Source organism: Ambystoma mexicanum, chromosome 6p, assembly GCF_040938575.1.
Source record: "Ambystoma mexicanum isolate Mex_15411 chromosome 6p, UKY_AmexF1_1, whole genome shotgun sequence".
Classification (NCBI taxonomy): Eukaryota; Metazoa; Chordata; class Amphibia; order Caudata; family Ambystomatidae; genus Ambystoma; species Ambystoma mexicanum.
In genome coordinates, this window is record NC_090935.1 from 772,517,550 (window position 1) to 772,545,252 (window position 27,703).

Sequence of the window (27,703 nt, forward strand, 5' to 3'; positions counted from 1 at the left end):
CAAACCGACCGTTGCCCGGCCGTCCGAGAGCCCATTCGACCAGAGCGATCGCTGCTACCACGGCGGTCCTTTCTGGTGTTCCCCTGTTGGACATCTGCAGGGCTGCTACGTGGAGGTCGACACACACCTTCACGAGATTCTACTGCGTCGACCGGGATTCCAGGGAGGAGTCCAGGGTCGGCCAAGCAGTGCTGCGCAACCTGTTCCCCTGAAGGTGGGCCTGGTGAGGAGGTAAGAGATGCATAATGTTGAGTTGATGTATGTTGAGCCTTGCTACCCCCTGTGGTTGTGCATGTGTGTACTGCTATGTATTCTTATATTCATGAGCATGTGAATCCATGCCAGACCCCATGCTGGAGAAGGAACAAGTTACTTACCTGTAACTGTTGTTCTCCAGCATGGGTCTGGCATGGATTCACATGCGAACCCTCCCTCCTTCCCCTCTGCGGCTCTTCACTTGGTCCTACTGCCACTTTACGTGCTACCAAATCTGAGGATGGCTGCCAGGGAGGGGCTTAGGGAGAGGGCAGTCATTGGCTGGGGGCAGTATGACCCAGAGACCAGTGATTGGTTACTACTAAGAAAGACAGATCAGAAACGAAACTGATACTGATTTTTTCTTTATCGAGGATTCCCAGACTGACGACGGGGAATATTCATGAGCATGTGAATCCATGCCAGACCCATGCTGGAGAACAACAGTTACAGGTAAGTAACTTGTTCCATACTAACATCAATTGACCTCCCGCTTAGCTAGCATGAGAATCTGGGTTTGAGTGGAGCATAAAATGTGCTGTTTAACATGTGTTCTGTTCTGTCCGGCAATGGCTTTGTAGGTCAGCCAGGTCGAGTCAACATAACCCAACATTTCAGGGAGTGGGGGAGAGGACTGAAGACCAGTCAGAACAATGGTGTTGTGCCACTGCTTGTGTTTAATGCCACGATTACTTAGTGGTTATCTTCATTACTCGTAGCCCCTTTCTTCCTCGTCTCAGTACTTGTGATTGAGGCACTTTGCCTCATACACAAGTACTGGGCTGAGGTAGCGGCACAGGGAGGTAATGCCTGGCTTAGTTACCTGTAATCTTCATTACTCCTATCCCCACTCTTCCTCATCCTAGTACTTACAGATGAGGCAAGGTGCCTCATACGTCAGTATCGGGGCAAGGAAGAGGGACTTGGAGGTAATTCTGGCCCGATGTGCTGATTTTGGGGTTTGGGTTAGGGGGTTGGAGTGAGAGGGTGTTTGTGGGCGGGGTGGATTGTGCGATAAATCGTCATGGTAATCCATCTCGAGGCTAAGCCGGCATGATGTGTTATTATTTATTTATTTGTATTTAGTTCAAAGAACTTTTACATAACGCGCAAAATAATACAAACTAAAAGACAGAAATTACAATGTCACTCTATCACACTACCCAATACTATACTATCCAATACCAGTTTAAAATACAAGTAAAATTCAAATAGAATAGAACTTAAAAACCACTGTATATCCTCATTATTATAATTTTCCCCAATTATATTCACCAACCGTCTACACCTTAAGGTTATAAGCTAGAAACCTTTAACTGCACCATTTCTGTTTCAGCAAAGGGATAATAAATAACAATTCTAAGATTCTAAAATTCTAAGATCACAATACATAGATCATTGAATACCTAAAAACAGTAAAAAGCTATAATATAAGGTAGATTGATAGTCCCTGCCTAGGGCAGGCAATTCATTTAAGGTAATTCAATCGTACATATTTTATGCAATAACATTAACATTGATATAATGTAGTACAGTAGTAGGGTAGTAAGAAATAAAAATACTGAATGCATTACCCTAGCCGCTCCCCATTGGCATTAGATACAATTTTTACAATAACACACCATAACCGAGCCATGTGCATTCTTTCAGTCTCAGTATTAAGGTCGAAATTCCAATAATCATCCTGCCTTATCGAATCATAATTATGCACAAAGCTACCCATTATGGTCATACAATACATGCCGAACCCAAAGGTTTGCACTCAGCGAATACATGTTTTGCTCTTTCTAATACCCCAGCAGATTTACATATTCGACAAATCCTATGCTGCACTGGGTACTTAAGTTTTGCACCACGGAAAATGTACAAAGGTAGTTGTCTTGTCTGTAATCTCAGTAGTGGAGGCAGAAGCTCTGCTTACCTCGAAATTAATTAGGAAAAATAACAACAGCCAAAAATGGTTTACTCCAGAGCTTCATTCTTTGAAGAGGGAAAAACGGACCTTAGAAAGGAAATGGATTTCAGACAAAGCCGCGGAGAGCAAAATTATCTGGAAAAAAAGGACAAGGAATATAGAGATAAGATTAAATCAACAAAGGCCGACTTTTTCAATTGTGAAATTGAGCTTGCAGAAAACAAGACAAGCAAGCGTTTTGATATTCTGAAGAATATTGAAAAGCCTGACTCTCTCACCCCTCCATTTACGCCATCTGAGGAGGATTGTAATATGGTTTTAAATGCCTTCCAAGCAAAAACAGAAAAAGCAAGACAGAATATTATCAAAGCTAGATCCTCTGCTAATCTAGACACCTGCCCTTTAGTAACAGATAATTCTGCCAGAGAGCAGTCTTTTAAATTTAGCTCCATCTCAGAGTCAGAGATGCTAGAGGTACTGAATAACATGAAGCCAACCACTTGTGCAGAAAATATCCTGCCTCCAAACATCATTCTACAACATAAAGACAAATTCGCTCCTATTCTACAGAGAATAGTGAACTCATCTTTTCAAGAGGGCATAGTGCCTAGAGATCTTAAGAAAGTTACTATTACCCCTCTAGTTAAAAAAGCAGGTCTGGATCCCAAAGACCCTGGGAATCTCCGTCCAATAACTAATTTGAACTTTGTTCTTAAGTTATTGGACAAGGTAGCTACACAACAACTGCAGCAGTTTGTTGAGAATGAGGAGATCCTGCATCAACAACAATCTGGATTTAGAGCATCCCATAGTACGGAAACTGCCATGCTGGACCTGCAGAACCAGATGCTCAGCTTAATGGATAAAAGCAAGTTGGGAGTACTTATGCTTTTGGACCTAAGTGCCGCATTCGATCTGGTGGATCATCGCCTTCTTATCAAGGCGCTTGGAGAGAATGTGGGTTGCTCGGAAGGAGCCATTGATTGGCTCTTGTCTTTCCTCTCGGATCGCCAAGCAAGAGTACATTGGGGCAGCAGTTTTTCTGATCCGTATGACATCTTATTCGGAGTCCCACAAGGGGCCAGTCTGTCCCCCATGTTGTTTAACATATACATGCGCACATTGTGCAGTCTACTGGTGAATGCGGGGGTGTCGTTTACTAATTACGCAGACGACACCCAACTCATTCTGGAACTGGGTGGCAGCCACTATGATTCAGACAGTGAAATAATAGCCAGGGTTTATAAGATAATCGACGATTGAATGCAGACAAACTGGATGTGTCTGAACGACTCTAAAACCGAGCTGATGCTGTTTGGATCAAGTCATCAGCTAGCGAACTTGGGGGCTGAGTATAAATCGTTTAAAAGCAAGAATGCCACTATCCAGGTGGTCCAGAAAGTGAAGACCCTGGGAATAATGGTCAACTCACAGGTGGATTCTCATGCCCAGACTAGCTACCTACAAAAAAATACGGCATATTACTTAAGGCTCATGAAAGCCATTAGGCCGTTTCTTAATGAGGGTAATATGGCCACCGTAGCCAGGGCCATTATACTATCAAGGCTTGACTATGGCAATGCCCTGTTATTAGGGGCCTCCTCTAAGGATGTTTCTAGTTGTCAGGTGCTTCAGAACAACGCGGTTAGGCTGGTAAAAAATCTGAAGAAAAGAGATCATGTTACTGCAGAGAGAATAGCCTTGCATTGGCTCAGAGTGGAGGAGCGTATTAAATTCAAAGCTCTCTGCCTGGTGCATAAATGCCTGTACGGCTCTGCTCCTGAGTATCTGAAAAAGGGCTTAGTGCTTCATACCCCAATCTTCGTTCAAAGGGTAAATGTCTGTTGATCGTCCCCAAGTTTAAATTGAAACCTGGGCTGGGCAGTTCCTTTTTGGTGCAGGCCCCCAGCTTGTGGAACAGTGTTCCAGAAACACTCAGAACCGTTACCAACCTTACTGTTTTTAGGAAAGGGTTGAAGACTCCTCTTTTCAGATGATGAACTGGGATACGGGCGATTATGACCACCTCATGGCTTAGCGCTGACGTTCCTATTGTATTGTTTTGTTTTTCGTTGTTTGCCTAAGCGCCCTGATGCCCACGGGCTATCGGCGCTATACAAAAAATAAATACATACATTCAATACAGTAAGAAATATCGGACCAATGGACTAGGGCACTGTCTGAAATATCTTTGGGTTGGAAAAATCAATGAGTGACATTTGAAACATACTTATAGGTGCGTAACGGTGATAGATGTATATAGTTGTTAGTCCAGTCCCATTTCTTCAAATTGTTTTTAAATAACTGTTTTATTATGGGGAAACCTAGTATACATTTAAAATCAGGTAACCGACCAATGCCCTCGTACAGCCTAGCAATCAATCTATCAAATTCCTCTCCACTGTACTTACGGCTGGTTCCATTAAAGGACCCCAGCAAAGCCAGTAACTGACATTTTGGATGAGTATACATTTTAATATGAAGCAACCCTTGTCTAACCAGCAATCGACCCTTCCGGGAGGCCAACCCCAGCTCCAATCTGAGGTACTCAACAGGGGCTATGGTCGCAATTTTAGGATCTGCTTCCAAAAGTATCTTTCAATGGTATCCAGCCATTTCAATTCATCCATGGCCAGGGCATCCAGGCCATATAGAAACATGGGGCAGAAACACTGGGTGTATAAAGTAACTATCCATTCTAAGGAATATCCCGACGTATGATTTGCAATAATTTCTATCAAATCAGTCCTACGGCATGCCTTTATAGTCTTGGCCTCTTTTAGATGCGTTTATGATCTATTAGCTCTCATATCCAGATCTAAGTATGGATACAATGCCACATATTCTAGTGACCCAAGACCAGTATTAAAGGTCGGGCACTTAACCTTCTTAGATACAATAACCATTACCTTTGTTTTTTTCCATATTGATAGCGAAGTCGCTTTCATTGGCATATTTTACTGGGGAGTCAAACATGGCCCGTGCACCACTTTATGTATGGTTGAACATTACCAAGTCATCAGGATGTAACATACATGGAATTGGGCAATCGTCAATTCTTGGGAAACACCCAACTGCTGCAATAAAACGCAAAGGGAGATCTGCCATATGTATATGTTATACAAATGAGGGACCAGGGTGCAGCCCTACGTTACCCTCCTAAAGATCTTGACTAACTTAGACATATCACCCTGTTCATCCAGGCGCACTCTTGCTGGTCTATTTAAGGGGAGTCCCTTGGGAACATTCAAAAGCCAAATAGACATCCCCAGTTTTTCATCTTAGTCCATAACTTTCCACGATTAACATAATTGAAAGCCGCCCGGAAGTCCACATAGATGATATACAAAGTCGATCCCCCAGGTGTAGAAGTGCTTCGAAACAATGCATCCATAATCCTCAGATTATGAATGGTACTACACCCAGAATTTAAACCAGTTTGTGTTAGGTTTAACAGTTGAGTCTCCTCCACCCAGTTCTGCAAGACCCGCAACACAAATGTAGAGATTGTTCCAGAGACAATCAGAAGTGACAACAGTCTGTAGTTTCGGGCAAGGACCGTTCCCCTTTTGTGTAGAACAGTACAAGCACAGACTGCTTCCACAAGGCTCAGATTTCCTGCTTTATACACACCCTGTCAAAAAGGATTTTAAGGATTCTGGCCCACATACTAGGGTTCTCTTTTAATAAAACATTGGTCGGGCCATTTGGCCCAGGGCCCCTAGAATTCTTGTGCTTCCCAATTATAGTTTTGATCTCTTTCTCCCCAATTGTCAGAGGCCAACTGCCAGTCATAAATTGAGGAGGGAATACCCCAACCGAGGTGCCTCCTTTCTCACTTAAGTGGATAATCCATTTATCTTCCTGTATATTGATACTGATGTTTTATTTGTATTGTTATTGTGCTCATAAACAGGTGTTTCAGAGCGCGATGGGGCAAGGGAGGGGCAACAAGGGAGAACAAAACAATGATCTTACTTGGCCCAGTGACATTGAGAACGTGCAAGTGCATGGGAGAGGGAAAGGGGAAAGTGCATGGAGAGAAGTGGAAAGTGCTGAGCAAAGGAAAAAAATATATTAATAAAATAATACAATAAATAATAAAAAGCAGCAAACAGTGGTAGTGCAGCCAGTGATTGGCGAGTGCTAGGTTTAAGGCAAACAGACAGGGTGTGTCTGATAAGTACAGAAAAAGGGAGTGTGGGGGACTGTAGGGTTACAGATACAGACCCCAGTGCAATGGATTGCCAGGAGGCAGTGCGGGTGGGTGGCAGGGTGAGCAGGTACCTGGGCCCAAAAGTCAGACGGTAACCAGGTGCACGATGCCGAGATAGAACAGATCAGCAGAGGAGAGGAGGAGCGAAGGCAGAAGCAAAGTGGAAGATCTTGGGGTGCTTCTGGAACCGGAGATGGTTCTCCCCAAGTTTCAGAGTGGCAGGGAGGCTGTTCAAGAGGGAAGCCCCAACCAAAGACAGACACCTATCCCCACCTCGTTTCATTGAAAAACAAACGAACCTCAGCGCGTTAGAGGTGGAGGAGTGAAGAGCTTGGGAGGGAAGGTATTTACGGAGGGACAGCTGAAGGTGTTTGGATCACTGCCACAGAAAGCTTTGTGGACAATGCAAAGGGTCTTGAATTTAATCCTTGCAGCCACTGGGAGCCAGTAGAGAGGTGTACCCGGCTGGAGAGATACAATCCCAGGGCTTGAGGCCAAGGACTAGTCTCGCAGTCCTGTTCTGGATAAGTTGCAAAGGGCGGAGAGTAGAGGCATGTAGACTTAGAAAGAGGAACAACGAATAAGGCTTAGTGTTGCAGTTGGTCTGTGGGGCGACTCCTCTTATATTGATTGTAGTGGTAGAAAAATAAGGCTCAAAGCAAAAATAGGAATGTTAACGGGGACAGGAAAACCCCTTGGTTATACCAGTTATTCAGGAATGGTCACATGTCACTGGATTGACGGTAAGCCACAGGAAACCCGTCAAATATAGGAAAATACAAAAAGGATGCATAAACACCCAAACTGCCTACTCCAACAATTGAAGGGAGTGGCAATGGGGACAAAGTATGCACCCTTACTCGCCAACATCTTTATGGGAATGTTAGGAGAGCACACAGTGTATCCGGACCCGGCTTCTCAAGCCCAAGTAAAACTTTGGACACGCTACATAGACTTACTTTTGGAACATGCCTCGAGGGAACATAAGAGAGCGGTAGAAGGGATTGAAATCATTAAAAAAGAAATCAAGGAAATGAAATCCAATGAGGAGACAAAACCTAAGAATTATGAAGAAATGTATGATATCCTTCAAGTATACCAAGATGAAGTCAAAATCAGGAAACTAAGAAAAAGTTACCGAGATGATCGAGATTACAAAGAGGATCGAGTGTACACTTTTCAACCGAAATATGATAACTATCTGAAACCATCGTCTAAAAGTTCTACACCAAATACGTCATTGGCAAGTTCCGATGCTGACTCTGAACCAGATACAGTCGATACTGAGGTAATACAACCACCAAAACAGGACAAAAGTCACATGAACCAAATCAAAAGATATAAAAAAGGTAATAGAATCCAACCATTGAAAACAGTCAGTTTTCAATTATTCCCGAGGGTGAACACACCGATTATACCACAAGGAGGAGAGGAAGGAGGGGGGATGTAAACAGAGAAGGACCAAGATTGACAGCAGAAAACAAAAGACAAACAAGAGCCAGCTCGAAGGAAGCATGCAAGAACAAATAAACAAAGATTTAGTATTGAACCTTTCAACAAGAACAATCACAAAAGATGAGAGGCAACTGTTGAATGAAGGCCTCTCATTTGCACCAAACAGAAAACCAAATGAAAATGATATACACATTGATTTGTTTAAATTTATACGTAAATTGAGGTTAAAACATTTTTTTGCTACCAAGGCACCAGGCACCAATGTGAGTAAGGACACAGTCGGTCCTGTCAGTGAGCTTTCCATACAAGATATTGAAGGTACCTTCACATTAAGATCATTAAACGAAGATGAGAATTTCGAAATGCACCATTTGCTAAATGAACTAAGAATTCAACCAGACCTTATGAACATTAAAGAATTGAAAACAAAATCAAAATTCAATCCGCAACTAACTTCTGACAGCTTATCGACACATTTTATAAAGTGGTGACACAAGATTTATATGCATTATCTGTATACACAAAGAAGCATGAACAATATCAACATAATATGGATAATCTGACTAAAGGTGAAAGACAAGCACTGAAAACTCTGAAGACACATCAATAGTCATTAAAGAGGCTGATAAGGGAGGAAATATTGTCATAATGGACAGAAAGGATTATCTACAAATGGCAAACAACCATTTGACGGTACCAGGATGCTACAGGCAACTCAGTCTAATGGATCAAAAATTAATCTTGAGTCAAATTGACACTTCAATAATGAGCTGGCACAGAAAAGGCCTCATTACGGATGACGAACAAGCTTTTTTCATTACACGCAACCCAATAACCCCGACAATGTATTTCTTACCAAAGATACATAAAAGTTTTCAAGATATACCGGAAGGTCGACCAATTCTAAGTGGGATTGGGTGGGCCTCAGAGACCCTATCAGAATATCTAGATGAGATACTGAAACCACGTGCTACCCAAGTCAGATCTTACCTACGGGATTCTTCGAGTCTCATACAAACATTAAAATCGTTTGTTTGGAAAAATACATTCTTATTGGCAACCCTGGATGTCAAGGCGTTATACACGTCGATACAGCACAAATGGGCATTGGCAGCCATTGACCATAGTTTCAAAGATGACTCAGCCTCCTACTATTGTCAAATCACGATGTTAAAAGAAATGTTACAGATTACTCTGGACTCAAACCTATTTACTTTTGATAACTGCCTATTCCAACAATTGAAGGGAGTGGCAATGGGGACGAAGTATGCACCCTCACTCGCCAACATCTTTATGGGAATGTTAGAAGAGCACACAGTGTATCCGGACCCGGCTTTTCAAGCCCAAGTAAAACTTTGGACACGCTACATAGACAACATTTTTTTGATTTGGGATGGTACATACCCCAGTCTCATGGAGTTTGTTGAAAGACTGAACTGTAATAAATTTGAAATTGAATTTACAGGAGAATATAATGATAACTCAATAAACTTCTTGGACCTAACAGTTCATGTCAGGGATGACTGTCTTGAAACATGGACCTTCAGAAAACCTACAGAGGTCAACTCTGTCTTACATGCACAGAGTTGTCACCAACGTGCCACAATTCAGAACATTCCATTGGGGGAATATATTTGTGCAAGACAAAACTGTCGAGATGATTTGAAATTTAAAAATTAATGTCAACTTTTGAGGTCTCGATTCAAACAGAGAGGATACCCAAATAGCAGGCCGATTCATGTAATTCCTCTCAAAAGTGTTGCACGCGGCTGGCGCAGAGCGTGCCCGTGCGAATGTCTGCGCCAGCCGCGTGCGATAAAATCAATTTCCGCGCACAGTGTATTCGAAGCAGACGTGGCGCAGAGTGGTGCAGCTATCCTGCAACAGAGCCAGTTACGCCCCCAAGAACGCCCTCGTGCAAGGAAAAGCCATCAAGATCGCAAAACCATTACAAAGGGCTGCGCCAACCCTGTACCAGTTTACCGGACTGGCAAACAGCAAACGCAAAGCGGGGAATGCGTATTACGGGTGTCGGGAACACGCGTGCGCGAGAAGTTTCACACGCAATCTGGCCTGAGGGAGCGTGTGTGTGTGTATTTCAGGGGTGCGTGAGAAGTATTACACGCGAATGGCCTGGGTGCGTGTATTTATGGGGTGCGCGAGAAGTTCCACACGCGAATGGCCTGGGCGCGTGTATTTCAGGGGTGCGCGAGAAGTTCGACACGCGAATGGCCTGGGCGCGTGTATTTCAGGGGCTCGCGGGTGGTTTCACACGCGATCAGGCCTAGGGGAGCGTGTGCGTGTATTTCAGAGGTGCGCGAGAAGTTCCACACGCGATTGGCCTGGGCGCGTGTATTTCAGAGTTGCGCGAGAAGTTCCACACGCGATCGGGCCTGGGGGAGCGTGTGCGTGTATTTCAGGGGTGCGTGAGAAGTCCCACACGCGATTGGCCTGGGCGCGTGTATTTCAGAGGTGCGCGAGAAGTTCCACACGCGATTGGCCTGGGCGCGTGTATTTCAGGGGCTCGCAGGTGGTTTCACACGCGATCGGGCCTGGGGGAGCGTGTGTGTGGATTTCAGAGGTGCGCGAGAATTTTCACACGCGATTTCAGCAGGGTACGTGTATTTCAGGGGTGCGCGAGAATTTTCACACGCGATTTCAGCAGGGTATGTGTATTTCAGGGGTGCCGGGGAGTCCTACATGTGATTTGGCAGTGTGGGTCCTCCCAGGTGTCCCCAGTACACCCTCCACGGCCCCTGCAGGCAGCCCACACCACAGGGGACTACCCTGCATCCCTGGTCATGTCCCGCAGGCAGCCCACCCAACATGGGCATGCCCCCCAGCAAAGGCACATGTCTCCTTGCACTACTGATCACCAACTCATGTCCCCTTGCACCCTCACCCCCAGCATTGCGGGGCACCTGCCAGCAGGCCCCCAATCATGTCCCACTCATGTCCCCCTGCACCCCTACCCCCCAGCATTGCGGGGCACCTGCCAGCAGGCCCCCACACATGTCCCCCAGCCAACATGTCATCAAAATCTAGATCCCTGGCCCTTATGGTCAGCCTCCAAATCCAAAACACCCACTCGAGTACTGCATCCACCCACTTAGAAATGGCAATGACATGATAGAACCCCAATAGCAAGTTTGGAAATGAACACATGGCCCTCACATACACCCAATGGGTGTCAGTGAATCTCAAAACCCATATCAGGATATGCATGATACCAATGAGATGATACTACACATTGAAGTTTGATGAAAAAAATGTATTAAAAACAGCATAAATGGAATAAAAAATAAACAAATGACAATGGGAATCAAAAACCAAAAGCAGCATGTCCGTAAAATAATGAAAAACGACAAATCATAATCCAAAGGAAAGGTGTCCAAAGTCACAGTTCAAGAAAGTAAATCCAAGGTAAAAACAAAACCGAAAACCATTGCTCCATGGGTAAATCAAAAAAATATAAATAAAATCCAACAGTCAACTATATATACAGATAAACAAACCAGGGTCCATGATCCCAACTGAAGAAATGAAACCTACATAAAAATACTACCTAATAAAATAAATCGATATACAAAAATGTGGCCCATTGTCCAAAAGGTCCAAAATAAATAAAAAAGCAAAGGAAACCTAACACTATCTACGTAACTATTTACAAGGGCAGCGGGCTAGTCCGACGGCTCACTGGTTGTTGTCATGGGCCAGGGCATCATCGAACTCCTGTTCAATGGCTTGGAGGCAGGCATGTTCCCTGGCCCCGAGGTCCCGCAGGGATAATGCAGTGTCCAGCTCCAACTCCCTGCGAAGACCCTCGAGGCACTCAGCCCGCCTCAGCGCCCTCCGCATGGAGTCCTCCGCCCTGACTATTGTGAGCCGTTCCTCCTCTGCCCGCTGCTGCTCCGCACCTATCTGCTGGCACAACCGCTCCCACACGGAAGCCACTCCCATTCCAGGGTTCTCCTGCCCTCCGGCCGATGCCTGCACCCCTGATGTTGATGGCCCCGAGCCATGATGCCTCCCACGTTGAGCCTGCTGCTGCCTCCGACGCAACTGCCTGTGCCAGCACGACGGCATCCAGGCTGATGGAAACCACCGACGCCGTTGTGCACGTGCCCTGCCCGATGATGCTGTCACATCCTCCATCTGCTGGGGTCCAGTTGCTGGTGTGTCCACCCCTGCTGGACCTCCGACTCCCGACTGTGGCAGGGATGGGATCCCCACCGAGGTGGCTGCATTGGTCGGGGCAGGTCCACAGGGGGTCTGGTGGCATCTGGGCCTGAAGACGGCATGGAGTACGACTGGCGCATAGCCTCCACAGAGGAGGAGAGGGTCGCCAGAGTGCCCGACACATGTACGAGACCCCCGACCATGACCGCTCCCAACTGGACCACGTTGGCACGGTGCTCTTCGTGATGACATGCGTGCTCCCCCCGGGAAGCACGCACCTCATCACGAATGACAGCCGTGCGCAACGCAACACCAATCGGGACCTTCTCCATACGGCCAGGGGTCCCCTCATCCGCAGGTGGAGGGGAGTCAGATGACATGGACATCCCCCCTACCTGCGGACGGGCCTGGGATGGGGCATCCCTGCTGGTGCATGGTGGTGCAGTCACAGTGTCAGGGACAGTGACATGCACAGGCACCTCCACGGCGACCTGTGCTGCCTCCTGCCCCTGCCCCTGGACTGCACCACTTGCACCAGCAGGGATGGCCCCACCAGGCCCCATGTGCGGCTCAGTAGCGGCCTCCTCCTCCTCTGTGGAAACCACCAACCTGGATGGCTCCACACCGTCTTCCGCCGTTGCAAGCCCCTGTGGGGGCTCACCCACCCCTTCCGCTGCAGCCGTGGGGGCATCCCCGCCGCTTAGCTCCACAGCGCCATCTCCGCCCTCTTCTTCACTTTGCGCTGTGTAGAGGGAGACATAGAACACAAGCATCAGGGTACTGTACAATGGTCCCCTAGACAGGAAGCAATAGCAGATGAGTGGCACTGTCAAAGATCACTTCCATCATGTCCCTCCACAACACATGGGTCAGTGCAGGCAAAACACATGCAGTAACAGGCCTGGCGCATGCTATGGACATAAGCAAACATGTCCAAGGGACTCTTGATGCATACAATGTTGTTTTTGGACTCACATGCATCATGGGTCATGCCTATCACATGCACACACTTCAACGTACTTTCATCCATCTAGACTCGTACACCCCAGACACAGTGGATGCAAGGATAACTAGGCTGCATCAGTGAATCTGAACATTGTCACAGACATGTGTCATGCATCCATGGCATGCACAAGTCACAGACACGCAGGTCAGAAACACAGACATGGACACCATACATGTACATGGCATCAGCACCCATCCCTCACCCACACCCATGTCCAGGAACAGAGACCGCATAGGGCTCCCCATGTTACGTTTCAACACATACACCAACCGTGTGCTTCACACATTACTGGTCTCACATGCATGACCATGATGTCCCTGCACACACACACACGCGTACATGGCCTATGTCACACATAAAGGCAAGTATCAGACAACCAGCACGCTGCAACATGCGCTGTCTCACACAGCAATGCTTGGCCACTTACCGCTCGACTCCAGACGAGTCTGCCTCTCAAGGATCTGGGCATGGAGCGCTGGGCGTACGCGTTCCAGGACCCTCAGCTGGATGGTACTCATGCTGCCCCGGCCCCCCTCCACGAGGCGCCGGGCCTTTATGAGGGTCCTGGACCTGAAGTCCTCCCAGCGCTTCTTGACTTGCTTGATGTTGCGGGTTGCCACCCTCTCCGCGTTGATGGCAACCACAAAGTCGTCCCAGATCCTGTCCCGTCCTTCCTTGTTGGCGCGTGGTGATCCGAAGAGGGCATCATAATGCCCCAGGACAAGCTCCACCAGGACACCAACTTCCTTCTGACTGAAGCTGGTGGCCCTCTGCCCCTCTGGCTGGGGGTCGCCAGTGGTCTCGGATGGTGTTTGCCCTGACATGGCGACCCCCGAGGCAGGCATGGGTGGGCAACTGGGTCCTGGGGCTGGGCTGTGGAGCGATGGTATCCCAGTCGGGAGTGTTCTGTTCCAGCAGGGGTGGACACAGCAACTGGCCTGCAGATGGCTGATGTGCAGGCACCAAATGGCAGGGCACGGTGGCAGCAGGCAGGCAGGCAGCAGCAGATGGCTCGTGGGAGGCTGCTCGGGGCTCTGGGGGGCAGTAATTCGGCCTTTTGGGCAGGAGCGTGGTCTTCCGTGTGCTTACGCGTGGCCAGCTTGATACGGAGTGATTTGGCTCGTGAAAATTCTGCACGTCAGCGTGTGAATCGAGGAAAGGCCCTTAGCGCGTAAGCGCGTCAGCACGCATACGCGATTCCATTGGACCAAAGGCCCATAGCGCGTATGCGTGTCTGTGACGTATCGCGCACGGGCGTTGCTTTTCGTGGGGTGCGGTGCGTGTGTCTTGCAGGCGTTGGGGTTCACACGCTATTACTTCACAGCGGGTGGGTGTTGGCTACGCGTTCTTCTACACGCAAGGCAGACGGTGAGTGGTACCCTGCTCCCCCAGGCCCGATCGCGTGTAAAACCACCCGCGGGCCCCTGAAATACACGTACCCCGCTCCACCAGGCCCGATCGCGTGTAAAAACACCCACGAGCCCCTGAAATACACGTACCCCGGTCCCCCAGGCCCGATCGCGTGTGAAAACACCCGCAAGCCCCTGAAATACACGCGCACAGGACAATCACGTGTGGAACTTCTCGCGTACCTCTGAAATACACGCGCACAGGCCAATCGCGTGTGGAACTTCACGCGCACCCCTGAAATACATGCACACGCTCCCCCAGGCCAGATCGCGTGTAAAACTTCACGCGCACCCCTGGAATACCCCCACGCAGCCCAATCGCGTGTGAAACTTCCCGTACACCCCGGAAATACCCGCACGCAGCCCAATCGCGTGTGAAACTTCCCGCGCACCTCTGATATACACGCACATGCTCCCACAGGCCAGATCGCGTGTGGAACTTCTCACGCACCTCTGAAATACACGCGCTCAGGCCAATCGCGTGTGGAACTTCTCGCGCACCTCTGATATACACGCGCCCAGGCCAATCGCGTGTGAAACTTCTCGCGCACCTCTGGAATACACGCGCCCAGGCCAATCGCGTGTGGAACTTCTCGCGCACCCCTGAAATACACGCGCACAGGCCAATCGCGTGTGAAACTTCTCGCGCACCTCTGGAATACACACGCCCAGGCCAAACGCGTGTGGAACTTCTCGCGCACCTCTGGAATACACGCACACGCTCCCCCAGGCCCGATCGCGTGTGGGCCTTCTCGCGCGTGTAGGACTTTGCCGCACATTTTTTTCCTGCGCAGGGACGCTACCGCCTGCTTTCGTGTGGCGGACATGTATGGGCCTGTGCGCGTCTTTGGCCGTGCGCTGTTTTTCCCTATTCGATTCCATGAATACGTGTTGTAGGCGTGCGTGTGGGTGTTCTGCGCACTTGCCTCCTGTACTTCCCCCGTGACGCCCACATTTTCACAAAGTGTTCCCCATTCTGCGTGTGACGCCCCGTGTTACGCCTACTTTTGTTATGTGCGCCGCGCTATGTGCGAATTCGCTGTGGCCTTATCGCACGGCGTTCAATGACCTGTGCGCCAGCGTGCGCCAGCGTACGCCGTGCACTTTTTCAGCGCACATCCCACATTTTGCGCGTGCACGGACTTCCATGAATTGATGTGCGATGTTTTCTGTGCGATAATCGCACTTGCACTGCGATAATCGCACTTGCGCTATTTCACTGCGAATCGCACCTTTTCGCACGCGTGCGCCGTTTTTTCGGCGCACGTTGATTCCATGAATCGGCCTGCAAATGTCTACAACAGGCTTTCGAAAAAACCAAGAATCTAAAACAAGAGGAAACTTTGAAGACCAAACCACCAAGAGAATCCCTACAAAGGAAACTTATGTTTATCACACAATACAACCAAGACCACCAGTTAATTAGAAGAACTTTAAATAAGCATTGGTACCTATTACGGTTAGATGAACATCTGCGAGAACATATTGATGTTAACCCTACAATTATTTTCAAAAGAGCAAATACCTTGAAAACTATTATAAGTCCATCCCTATTACCGGACCCACAGACGGACAAAGGACTTACTTGGCTCCCCAAAAAAGAACCAGGTTTCAGAAAATGTGGTTATTGCATAATGTGCAAATTCGCTGAAGACAAATCTACCGCGATAACAGGACCAAATGGAAAAATATTTTCAATTAGATATACAATCAATTGCAGAAATAAATATGTTGTCTACGCAATCAGATGCACCTGCTCCAAACTGTACATTGGGAGTACAAAAAGAGAACTGAGAACTAGGATCCGTGAACATTTGGCCAAAATAGGTAGCCAAGATCCAAGCTTACCTTTGGCAGTACACTTACAAGAGTTTCATCAGATGGATGATAAGGCCAACATATACGATTCAGTGGCCTGCAACATGTTACTTTATCCAAAAGGGGAGGTGACAAAGTACAGACACTGCGACAATTGGAAGTGAGAATGATCTGTTTTTTCAATACCAGTGTTTTGGGTCTAAATTTAGATTCCGAAATGTCCTCATTTTTATAATGTTTACAATATTGTTAATTGAAGATGTTCACAGAATTTAATTCATGTATGATCTAAGCAGATAGTATGCCCCTAACAACAGTGTATCTCATCATTTAATTATTTTCTTACATTACTTATGCTAAGGATTTTTTGTTGTTTAGGTTCGTTCATATTAACGCCCATGTTGGATTATATGCCTCTTCTTTTTTTCCCGTATGTCACCCTGTAATTGTTAATCACTCGGCAAGGAAAGAGGACCGTAGTAACAGGTAATACTGACCCTATCAAGGGATATTTACTTTCTATTCACACCCTTTTCGGGTTAGATGTGACACCTGATTACTAATAATATAGTTATCTATTTTAGTCAGTTTAAATCAGGGAGAAAATTAATCAGGTAAAGTTTCAAACATACGGCACGAGTATATTTACTCAGAAGATTACCTCTACAGACACTATTCGTTTTTAATGGTAATGATGTGCCATTTTTTATTTTCCAGCCATAGATCATTGGGCCGGATATGTTTTTCCTAACCTAAAGTCAGGAAAAGTAACCTTTTCAGTTCTACAATATTTCTGTGTGACTGCCCCTTTAAAACTAGTGTTCTCACTTGTATTACTTGCTCCGGCGCGTTTTTGCATCCTAATCTCTCAAAGCCTATTTTGAATTTACAAAACAAGCAAAATGCAATAGGGATTTGCACCCCTTTTTATGACATATGATGGTTTGGATAGATTAGTCCCATTGAACCGCCCTATACATTTCTGTGTGTTTTTTGAGTTAGTTGCTTAGCAACGACACGCCGGCTTGCGTGGAGCATTAAGTTACTATGGAAACCTTTAAAAGAGTTACAAAATGGCGCCCCCCATCAGTTTGAAGCCGACGCGAGTGATTTTCGTCTGATTTAGGTAAGCAATATACTCCTATTAGTCAGGAAAGGAGATGGGGAATCCAGTTACTAGACTTATATGTTGTTCTGTTTAATATTATGGAAGCGGAGACACGGCGCCATACCATAACCTCCGATTAGCGTGTGAATAGTCTTTAATTTTATCTGCTGCGCGTCTGTAAGCACACTGGGTACTAAATGAGTGGCATTAGTGAAATATTGCCAATATATAGATCTCATATGAGACGAGACATGGCAGAAAGCGGTGAGCCCCCACCAGGTTAAATCTAGCCAATTAGGGTTAATGCGCACACTAATACGGTTTCTAGTAGTGCACTATTAGCACACATTAATGGCGTATTCAACGCGGCTAACAGGCTTTTCCTGTTCCATAACCTATTTTCATATTTCTCTTACACTAACAGAATACCACTACTATGGGATTTGACCCAACAAAATGTTTGCGTTTGAATAAGGATACAATGACCCCCAGTTTGGGTGAGTTTTTGACTTGGGATATACGTGAGCTTGATAATAATTTTCTGATAACTTATGTTCAATGAGTATGAAGTAAACGCTTACTAATATTATTTCATCTGCTTTCTTTGTCTTTTGTTCGTGTTTTTCCCCCTGCCCCTTTTTTGTCTCTCTCCTTTCTCCTATCTATCTCTCCCCGCCTATTTACATTTGAATTTACCGTTGGGCATAAATTATGCTTTATGTTGATATAATGAAATCCATGATTGTTACGTGACCAAATGGTCAATTTGTATGACTATTATTTGCTCTTAATGTATGATGTAATACAGTTCTCACATTTACTTTTTAATTCCGAACAGTCTGTCAATATTAGCCCAGATTTGAGAAAGGCCAAAGTGGCCGAAACACGTGGTATCTATAAGGGCTTACTTATGATTGAATTAAATATATACTTTCCAAACCCTATAAGGCGCACTGTCCTGGATTTTTTTTTTGGTGTTTATGCATCCTTTTTGTATAGACTTAGAAAGAGGTTGTTGCAATAATCCAACCTAGAGAGAACCAGGGCTCGAGACAGTGAGCTTCTGGGGGAAGCAGAGGAAAGGCAGAGTACCTCTGAGGAGGTGCAGTAGGAAGTTTGACTTTTTTGAGACATCAGAGATGTGGTCAGAGAAGGAAAGTGTGGGGTCAGAGAAGGAAAGTGTGGAGTCAAAGATGACCCAAGGTTCTTAGCCTCGCAGGTGGGGGTAGGAGGTTGGCCAAGGGAGGCCGGCCAGAAAGTGACCGGAAAGGAGGGTGAAGATGTGCCGATGAGGAGGATCTCCGTCTTGCTGGCATTCAGGCAGAGATCGTTGGCAGCACACCAATCCTGAATGGCATATAGGCAATCAGAGATGAGAGAAGGAGAGCAGGTGGCCGATAGGGTTTAAAGTATTTATTCTACTGTCCCCCTTAGCCCTGGCTAATGTCGCCCCTATATTCTTAGTGTTACCGCTTCTAAGAACCTTAAACATACTTTGCCAATGTGTATTTTGTATTGAATGCTTGCAGCGCTTAAGCCAACGCGTATAGTTAAACTTGATAAGCTTCACCCTTCTAATCATGTCAAGTGCTGACCACTGCCCACCTCGCATCAGCTCTTAATTTCCTGCGCATCACTCTTTTGGCATTGCGGATGGCACTATCAAATTTGTTGACAATTTTGTTACAGGACAAGGGGGGTCCCATTGGACAAGAACCAGTTTTAATGGCTAAATCCTTAAGCCATTGTTCAACCTCATTACAACTAAGGGCGGCCAAGCCCTCAATGTTATCACTAGATAGCCCTGCAACAAACACTCCCACTTTATGTATTTGTCTAGCAGACCAATGGATACTGTTGCCACCATGATTTAACTGTAGCCCGGTGCTGCCTTGTAAATTAAAGGCCATAGGGTGGAGATTAATAGTGAGGGCCAGTATATCATGATCGCTGTGATCATTAGGGATCACCCTGAGTTCTTTAGTAGCCATAAAGCAGGCATTATTCCCAAAGAAATAATCTATGGTGGCCTGAATATTATTTCTGGTCCAGGTATAGTATCCCAGGGTATCCCCCTGGTTCTGCCATTCAACATGACAAGATCCCAGTGTCTCAAGTATATAACCCGCTGTTTTCCCTTTCTATTACTTTTCCCCTGCAGCATCCCACACTGTTTAACCACATTCCTGTAGGGAGCACACTGCAATTCCCCTAAACACATAGCACTGAGGTTGCCTCCCAAGAGGACAAGGTGCTATGCAGGGGAGCCATTACACTTAATCGAGGCTTCTTCTACCGCAGCATACACCTCCTCAATGTGTTTCAAACAGGAGGGAGCTTAGATGTTTATAAGCAGCGTCCTCCAAGTCACCCGCTAACATCTGACCACAGCTCTACAACCTGTACATTACACCCAACTGGCATCAACACCACCAGGCGTGGGTCAATTCTTTTGTGCCTCACGCCAAGAATAAGCCTGCAAAAGGTCTACCCCTGGGGACTATGTTAGCCATTGTTTGGTGTAGATGGAAACCCTCCACATGTAATGGACAGTCGAGCCAGGTCTCCTGCAAAAGAAAAACATCAACGTTAGCCAAAACTTGCCAGGGCCCCCCTGCCACCGTAAGGTGACTAACCCCCCTAGTATTCCAACTTGATACATGGTATTAGTGGCAAGAGGGGCATTTTGGCGCTGCCAGTCTAGCCATTTCTTACTGTGGCATTGCATATTTTTCTGGGCATCTTCGATAGAACAACTATGATATGGGTTATTTCCTCAACTGGCATTTTCGTGCAACCAGTCTAGGTATGTCTAAATGTGGCCTGGCATGCTTTACTGCAATATGTTATTATGTGTCTAGACTGGGCCTATAAAGTGTAGCCAGTTGGTCATGTTTTCAATGTGACATGGCATTTTTAATAGCAAAGTATTACATTAATTAAAGCATTAATGTTCCTGTGCACTGTTGGTGACTTGCATGTATTGGATTTTTGGACTGGTGTTACCCTACAAAACAATTGCAAACGCTCTGGCTTTTTAGTCAATTTTTCTCAGAAAGTGTGCTCTATAATGCAATGAAATATATATATATATATATATATATATATATATATATATATATATATATATAATATGCTTCTCATAGTACAGTGTGCGGCTTACCCATGAAGCAGCACATTTGTGTGTATTGCGCAAGCGTGGTAATCTAGGCCGGCCCAGAGTGTGGTGCTAACCGTGATGTGTTGCTGAGCTGGTGGTGGTCTCAACATGGCTTGCAGCGGGGCCACCAAATTATGGGTTGCGCCACTGGTAATATTCTCACCTCACTTCTCAGACCCATTCGTATCCTAAAAACAAGCGTATCAGGAAAGCGATACCAGAGCTGCCTCTAAGCGATCTCGATTTGCAAAGCGAGATCTATCGGCTTATTTGAGAATGCATGGAGGCTACTGGACAGTTTCCACAGTAATCTTACTCAGGGGGCAGTTTGATTACCAGCACCGGGCTTTAAGAGGCGATGCTCGTCCTCATGTTTACAGTGAAGCTGGATTTTGGGGTTGGAAATCCACACGTGTTTTAAAGCATTGGATGAAATTGGTGCAAACAGTAAGTGACACAAAACTGAAATTGTTAACATAGCTTAGTAAAAAATCCCGGTCGAATCCGCTGTACTGAGATTGGATTCCTGCGTTTAGAGTGAGATATAGGACCTGGCGCACAGGGCTGTTACCATCACTGATCAGCCTGTTTTGTGAAAATCTACCATTTAAATGACTATGGTCCTTTTACTAAATGGAGCACAAAGTGGTGTAAGAAAACAAAACTAGTGTATCATTATGAGGACGTACTCTGAACAAATACAAATAAACCTTTACAATTGATGACTCTGAGCGGTTCTGATACTGTCACACTGACAGAGATACTTGGCAATCAAATAAGCTTGCACAGGCAATGTGTTTCTGATATCTCTTCTAGTGGGAGGGGTCCCTAAGAGCATGCCAAGAATGGATGTGATAGGCGTTACATTTCCCTACATGGTAGAAGGGTGGCATGGAAGAGCGCTGGGATGATCAATAGAAGTGGAAGAGCGTGGGGATTCGGGAAAGGGGGCTAGGATCCAAACCAACCATAGAGGTTATTGAACCTAGTAGAACTAGTGTGGACGCCAATTAGAGTTGCCTTCTGCCTCACGTTGAAAGGATAAGAGCACGGGGGAAGTTACCTTCATCCCCTGCAGACCAGTGACTTGCTAAGCACCTTCCAGAAAGCAATATTAAATATATTATAGCGATATCGCTTCTTGATGCACGCATTGTGATTTTGTATGTCTTAGAAGATAAAATGTGACTGCACACTAACAAACTAATTACCAGTATTCATAAACCATTCAAATGATTGAGGAGAATAGCATGATTGGCTATACTCTCACGAAATATGGCCTTTTTTAGTCACTGAAAAAAAATAGCTGGTCACTGATATCACAACCATAAATATTTTAGCACTTGGGCCTCTTATGTTTGCTCAGGTATGTGGTCTTTCCATCTAATGCCATTCCATCTAATTTTTTCCATCTAAAAACATATTGTTGTGGGGTAAAGGGTTAATTTTTGTTTAGGTGCATTATAAAGGGTAAAAAACGGGTTTTGGGGGGGACCCAACAAAATGCATTAGATGCAAAGTTTCTAGATGGAAAAAATGTGATGGAATGTCCTTGGATGCAATGGCATTAGATGGTAAAACCATGAACTGTTTGTTCAACCGGGGAAAGAATAGTCCCCTAGAAGTCTCACCTCATAGATGAACTAGTATCACTATAATAAAGAAATGTCCATTTTTTTAAGGGGGTTGGAAGGTGCAACATTAGGTCTGAGACTGGCTCATGGAAGAAGCGCATGAAGTATTGTCCAAGAGGCAGGAACGTTCCATCAATTCTAAAGATTTGGCACCAGTTGGCTGTGCAAGTCTGAGGCATTTAGGCTCCGTTCTGTTCAACCATCTAAAGAGTGTACAAGCTTGGAAGTAGGCTTAGATATGGGCTGATCGGCGTGCTTTTTCTTTCATGAGGTTTGACCCTATGGCTATAATGATTGTTACTAATTGCTGACACCTTGTGAATGTCTCATTGAATACATTTGACATATTATTGTTTTTGCTGTGGATTAAAATCCCAATCTGTAACTTTCAGGCCTTAGAACAACAAATAAGGACGAGAGATGGCCTGAGCACTGGGACCACATATGCCGTGCAAAGCATAGACCAAAAGCATATCATTGGGATTGGAGACCTGCGAGGAAGAGTAGCCAGGTATGTACAGTGGACATTACCGCCTTAATGCCCTTGGGCTTAGTGCGCTTTATAAATGTGAAAATAAAATAAATTATGCCAATTGTAATAATGGGTCCTGAACCCTTTAATGTTGGTTTCATTTCATTTGCTACAAAAGCCACACCATATATATACCAACAAAACAATAATACAAGACAGCCTTCTTGATAACCCAAAAACAAATCAAAATGTATGCCAATGCATTCTGAGCTGACATTAAAACAGTGGTTGCACTTCTGTACATCAATAAATCACCATTATAAGCGCCATTTAAAGTGCAAGCACAAGTGCCATATCTCTGATCCCGAAAGTATGGGCAAAGCAAAATGCATTTAAAAAAACAATTCAGTGCCTTTAATTACATGAACCATTCCAGGCCTAATATGAAAGTGCCATTCCTGATACATGCCAGCAAGTAAACTGCCAGATAAGCTTCTGGTAAAGCGCGGGCGCATAACCTAAAAATCACCATTCCTAAATTATATTTAATGATTACGATTCCTTCAGTTAAAGAAACCCCTGAAAGCGTGACATGAAAGTACCATTCCTGACACATATCATCAATGAAGCTGACATGTATACATCAGATAAAGTGCGTGTGCGGGATCTATCGTTATCTTTCCTGAATGATATTGTAAAAAATGAGCAGTGGGTGGGCAGCGACAGTCTTTCGATTGGCCCTGCTGGTAATTAATTCACCTCCCTGGTAAGAGTCTAAATAGGCAAATAATCGTGTCCTACGTCTCAATGGCTGCACCCCCGCACGATGTACTCAATAGTTCTAAAACCTCATTACCTCGTCTGTTATACATGCTCAGCCTTAATTACAGCAGTAAACTCAGGCTATCCATCTTCTACAAGCTTTTCATTCTTAAACCCCAGCCACGTTCCAGATATCAAGCCCCTGTCAATATAATCTTTAGCTGATCAGTTAACCAACAGAATCTCTCGGCTTCGCCCATGCTTCTGACTCCAGCCGCTAGGAGCACAGGCTTCAAGCTCCTCTTTCGTGGATTTCTAGAAGCCGGGCAGAGAAATAAGCAATGGTGCATGGACTCAGCTGTATTAAGACCGAAAGGGCAGTGCTGCAGGTTCCTGTTATTCTGTTTATTTATAGTTATCCCCACGGGTAAAATTCCACATTTGAAGTACATCAATCTCTGGGCTATCGGGTAAATATTATCAAGGTACGTTTTGAATTCCCCAGTCATTTTTATGGCCATGTAGATATAGTTGTTGACAGCTCTCACTAGTGAAGGCCTTCTCCACATATTTGATGGAGCTATTGTTTTTGAGAACTCCCTGAACTTGGATTTGAACTCCTCTCGTAAGGGTCTCGGGTTTATGCCAAAAATCAGGGAGACCCAATGTTACCTCCGTCGTCTTTACGTGCGTGGCCTATTTAAGAGATCTTAAGGAGTCAGCAATACGCATCTCCATGAACTCATTTCTGCAGATCTATAAGGTTGGGTTAGTCCATAGGTGAATCGAGTATAGCGGGGGTTTTACACTAATCTTCTTATCCATGCCTATATGATTCAACTCTAGATGTGTTAGAGTATTTGAAGCATTTTTGATCATCCTAATAATCTCCTTAAGGAAATAGTTGCTGTTCTTAGTGGGCTCATAACTCCAAAGCTCTGCCCTATTCGCTGCATCACTGACTACCTGCTCATTATAGACCTCTATGGGTGATGCTGTGGACTTGTTCCCTATGGTGGCACTACATTTAGCTACCATTTGGATTGATCTGGCCAACAATACAGCACTCTTCTCTTTCTAGGCACTCCATTTGCCCGCTGTCTTGGACCTATACCCTAGATTATTATAATTATAATTGTTCATTTATAACACGCAGGAGTGGCTTCTAAGCGGGGGATCGGGATTCAAGTCTGTGTTGCACTGCGTTGTCTTGCTTCCAAGACAAATGCGTTGCCCCACAGCGATCCTTCCTCTCCTAATCAATTTGTCTGACTTCCTATATTTTCATTCCTGTCAATCCAAATTCAATTTTTTTACCATTTCTATTTTTGTCGGCATATCATTAATTTTATTTTTGCCACCTTAACTTTCAGCCCCTTTATACGGCCGGAATCATAAAATAATGCTAAATGCTTTGTCAGCCCCAATGCAGTTTTTGAGATTAATACGACATCGTCAGCATACAAAATGATTCTGATTTTCTTACCATTCAACTTTGTGGTGTCTGCCTCTCAGTTGCTCACTTCATTTGTTATCTGACTTTTGTACAAGCAAAAAAGGCTGGGAGCCAGTAAACAGCCCGGACATACGGCCTTAACTATGGTGAAGAAATCTGTCATTTCTCCCCTTGGCTCTGCCCTACTATTAGCTGAAGAATACAAATATTTTTCCAATTGAGTAGTAATGGAATAGTCTATTAACACCTTTATTTTTTCACTTTATTATATGTTTTATTGGTTAAATAAATTTTCAACCTTTAACAAAGAGCCAGGAAACAGTCAATGTCCTTTTCCTTTTCCAGACCCCCCCATCCTTACGAGGATTCAACCTCCTCTTCCACTTCATCATTGTTACCCTCTATACCTTTTAATATCGATTCTATGAATCGTAGTACTTCCAGGGTCGGACCAAGTTTTTGGACCGTCAGAACTCGTTCCCAATAATCCTCATCTGTCAGTATATTTATGTTATCCACCCAATCTCCTAGGTATAAGTTCCTTCGGGTGATTAAGGCCGGACAAGAAAACGTCCAATGTTTTACTGATTCCAAGATGTCCGGAGCATTACAGAAGCGGCAAATAGCAGCTTCCTTTGGAATTTGTTTCCTTAAATATTGCACTTCTCTTGTTGGCAGGATGTTAAATCTGACTCTCATCAAGAGATCCCTATATTTTGAGGAGGGAAATCTTCGGAGATAAGGTGGAGGATCATTCAGTGCCTTGCGCTCCCAGATGATATAATAACACTTTGTGTTCTCCCTCTTTAGATTATCAGTGGCTATCCAGTCATTTTCTCGTATTTTTTTCTTTGCTTTCTCGGGATTATCTTTTAGCGTGTCCATTTTGATATGATGATGTTCCAGAATTTCGAAGCAGTTCTGTTTCCAAGCATTGAAATGCGGATCTGCATTGATTACCTCTTTATTCGCTAGTAGTTCGAATGAAATGGGAGGTTTATCAAGAATACATTTCCGAAATAGCGAGAGGGTCTTCCACAGCACTATTGACTCCATTGATTGTAATCGTAACACCTTTATTGCTGCAAATTTGTGCTAAATTTCCCAGAATGTGAACATCCAGGGATAAGGGCCAAGAATGAGAAGTTGGCATTCTCAGCAGTAGAGCTGTTAAGGCTTTAGACTGTTAACTTGAAAATCAGATTTCGAACGTCTGATATCCTGCCTCATTCCTTAGCATTGTACAAGAGGATGGATCACCCTTGTTACAGGAGGATTCTACCAAACATCTAAAATTGACTTTCCTCTAAGATGTTTCTCCTCCTACTGCACAATCTGGGCCTCTGGATCCGTTGGCCATCTCCTTGCTGGTTGTAGACGGCGGTTGTCATTTCCAAAGGCCCCCCGCTGCACAGTGAGCAAGAGATGAATTCTTCTACTCCGCTCAAAAGTCCACTATGCAGTCTGGCTCCTTATACAGTTTCCAGCTGGAATTTGTCCTGATATGACTGGTATCATGAAGGCAGGACTCTGAAGTCTGGGATTTTCACTGCCAAGGCTTGGCGCACAAAGGCATTATGGGAGCGTAATCAAAGCACCCGCTCCCTTTCAGGAAATGGAAACCAGGGTAGCATCTGCTTGCTGCCATAGAAATCTACATACAAAACAAGGGGCTTCCAGATGGTCCTCTGCATCTTACAGTATTCAAGAAGGGACTTGGGACAGAAATGCAAACTAATAGTGGTGGGTGTCCCCATAAAGGCAGTGGCCAAAGGGTGGTGTATGGAAATGTGCACAGAGTACAGTGTTCCTCCCCCTTCATTGTCTTTAATCATCAGATACACAGAGGAGGCCTGTCCTTCACTCTTTCACGAAGCGTTTTCTAAGTTGGTGTATTCTGAAGTTTAAGGCTTTGCATATGCAACATTGAACAAGGCTTAAACAAAACTAACAGGGCGCTAAAGAGGAACATATTCAATAATCACAATTTGTGACTTTTCACGACACATTTTTTCAGTAGTGCCCGGGGGAATATTTTCTGGAGAATAATTGTGTGTAATTGATTATAATTTGCGGTTACAGGAAACAAGTATTCAAGAAGTACCACAGATAATTCTGCCATACTCATAATGAGGCCATATGTGTTTTTATCATGTCGTCAAATAAAACGTGGCAGCCATATTGTGGAAAATGGTCCACCACCAAGTAAGTTTACTTTACAGGGAGCAGGAAGTGGGCCCAGTTATGATTCTCTCGGCTGGAATGAGAACCAAAAAAAGATTCTTCCCTGGGGACCAAGCCTTCTTTAAAAATAGCTGGAGACTTTATGTAATAACGAAATATTTTTTTTTCCTGTTCAATTCCGATGGTGGACCATACATCCTAGAATAAATTAGACTAAGGAACAGATGTTACCGACATTTAAATTGGGCTTTGCTGAGCAATACAAAACATATTTCAGTTACGAGTCTGTGTAAGGTGAGATTGTGTGTATATGTTAGTTGCAAGTTTATTTTTGGCCCAAACCTGCCATCGCTTCCCAAAATCTTTACTTTGGGAATCAGTTCTTTTCGGGGGGAACCATAAAGAACAGAACCACAAGGGTCAGCCCCTCCGGATCCCAGCGGCAGCAGAACATTATGACCACATACTCCACCCTAGACCTCGACGCTAAATGGTCAGCACCCTGGCTAGCTGCAGGTCGATTCAACAGGCCCCTGGTTGACTTCAACAAAGACGCCCACCCTCGTGCTTAGATACAGAACTGTCCATGGACTGTTTGTATACCTTAAAAGTGACCTTGCACTTGCGCATTGACATTTGTGGGCTGAGTGAGTGCCCTGATCCAGGGTGGCACT

General features: G+C 45.2%; 1 protein-coding gene across 1 annotated transcript in view; it reads left to right on the forward strand.

The window, feature by feature from the left end:
• The window catches only part of FAM81B (family with sequence similarity 81 member B), a 627,314-nt gene that overhangs the window by 268,736 nt on the left and 330,875 nt on the right, over positions 1-27,703 (forward strand). Inside the window, exon 4 of the mRNA XM_069627645.1 lies at positions 22,548-22,666. Coding sequence (XP_069483746.1) covers positions 22,548-22,666 — 119 coding nt within the window. The remainder of the gene's footprint in view (positions 1-22,547; positions 22,667-27,703) is intronic.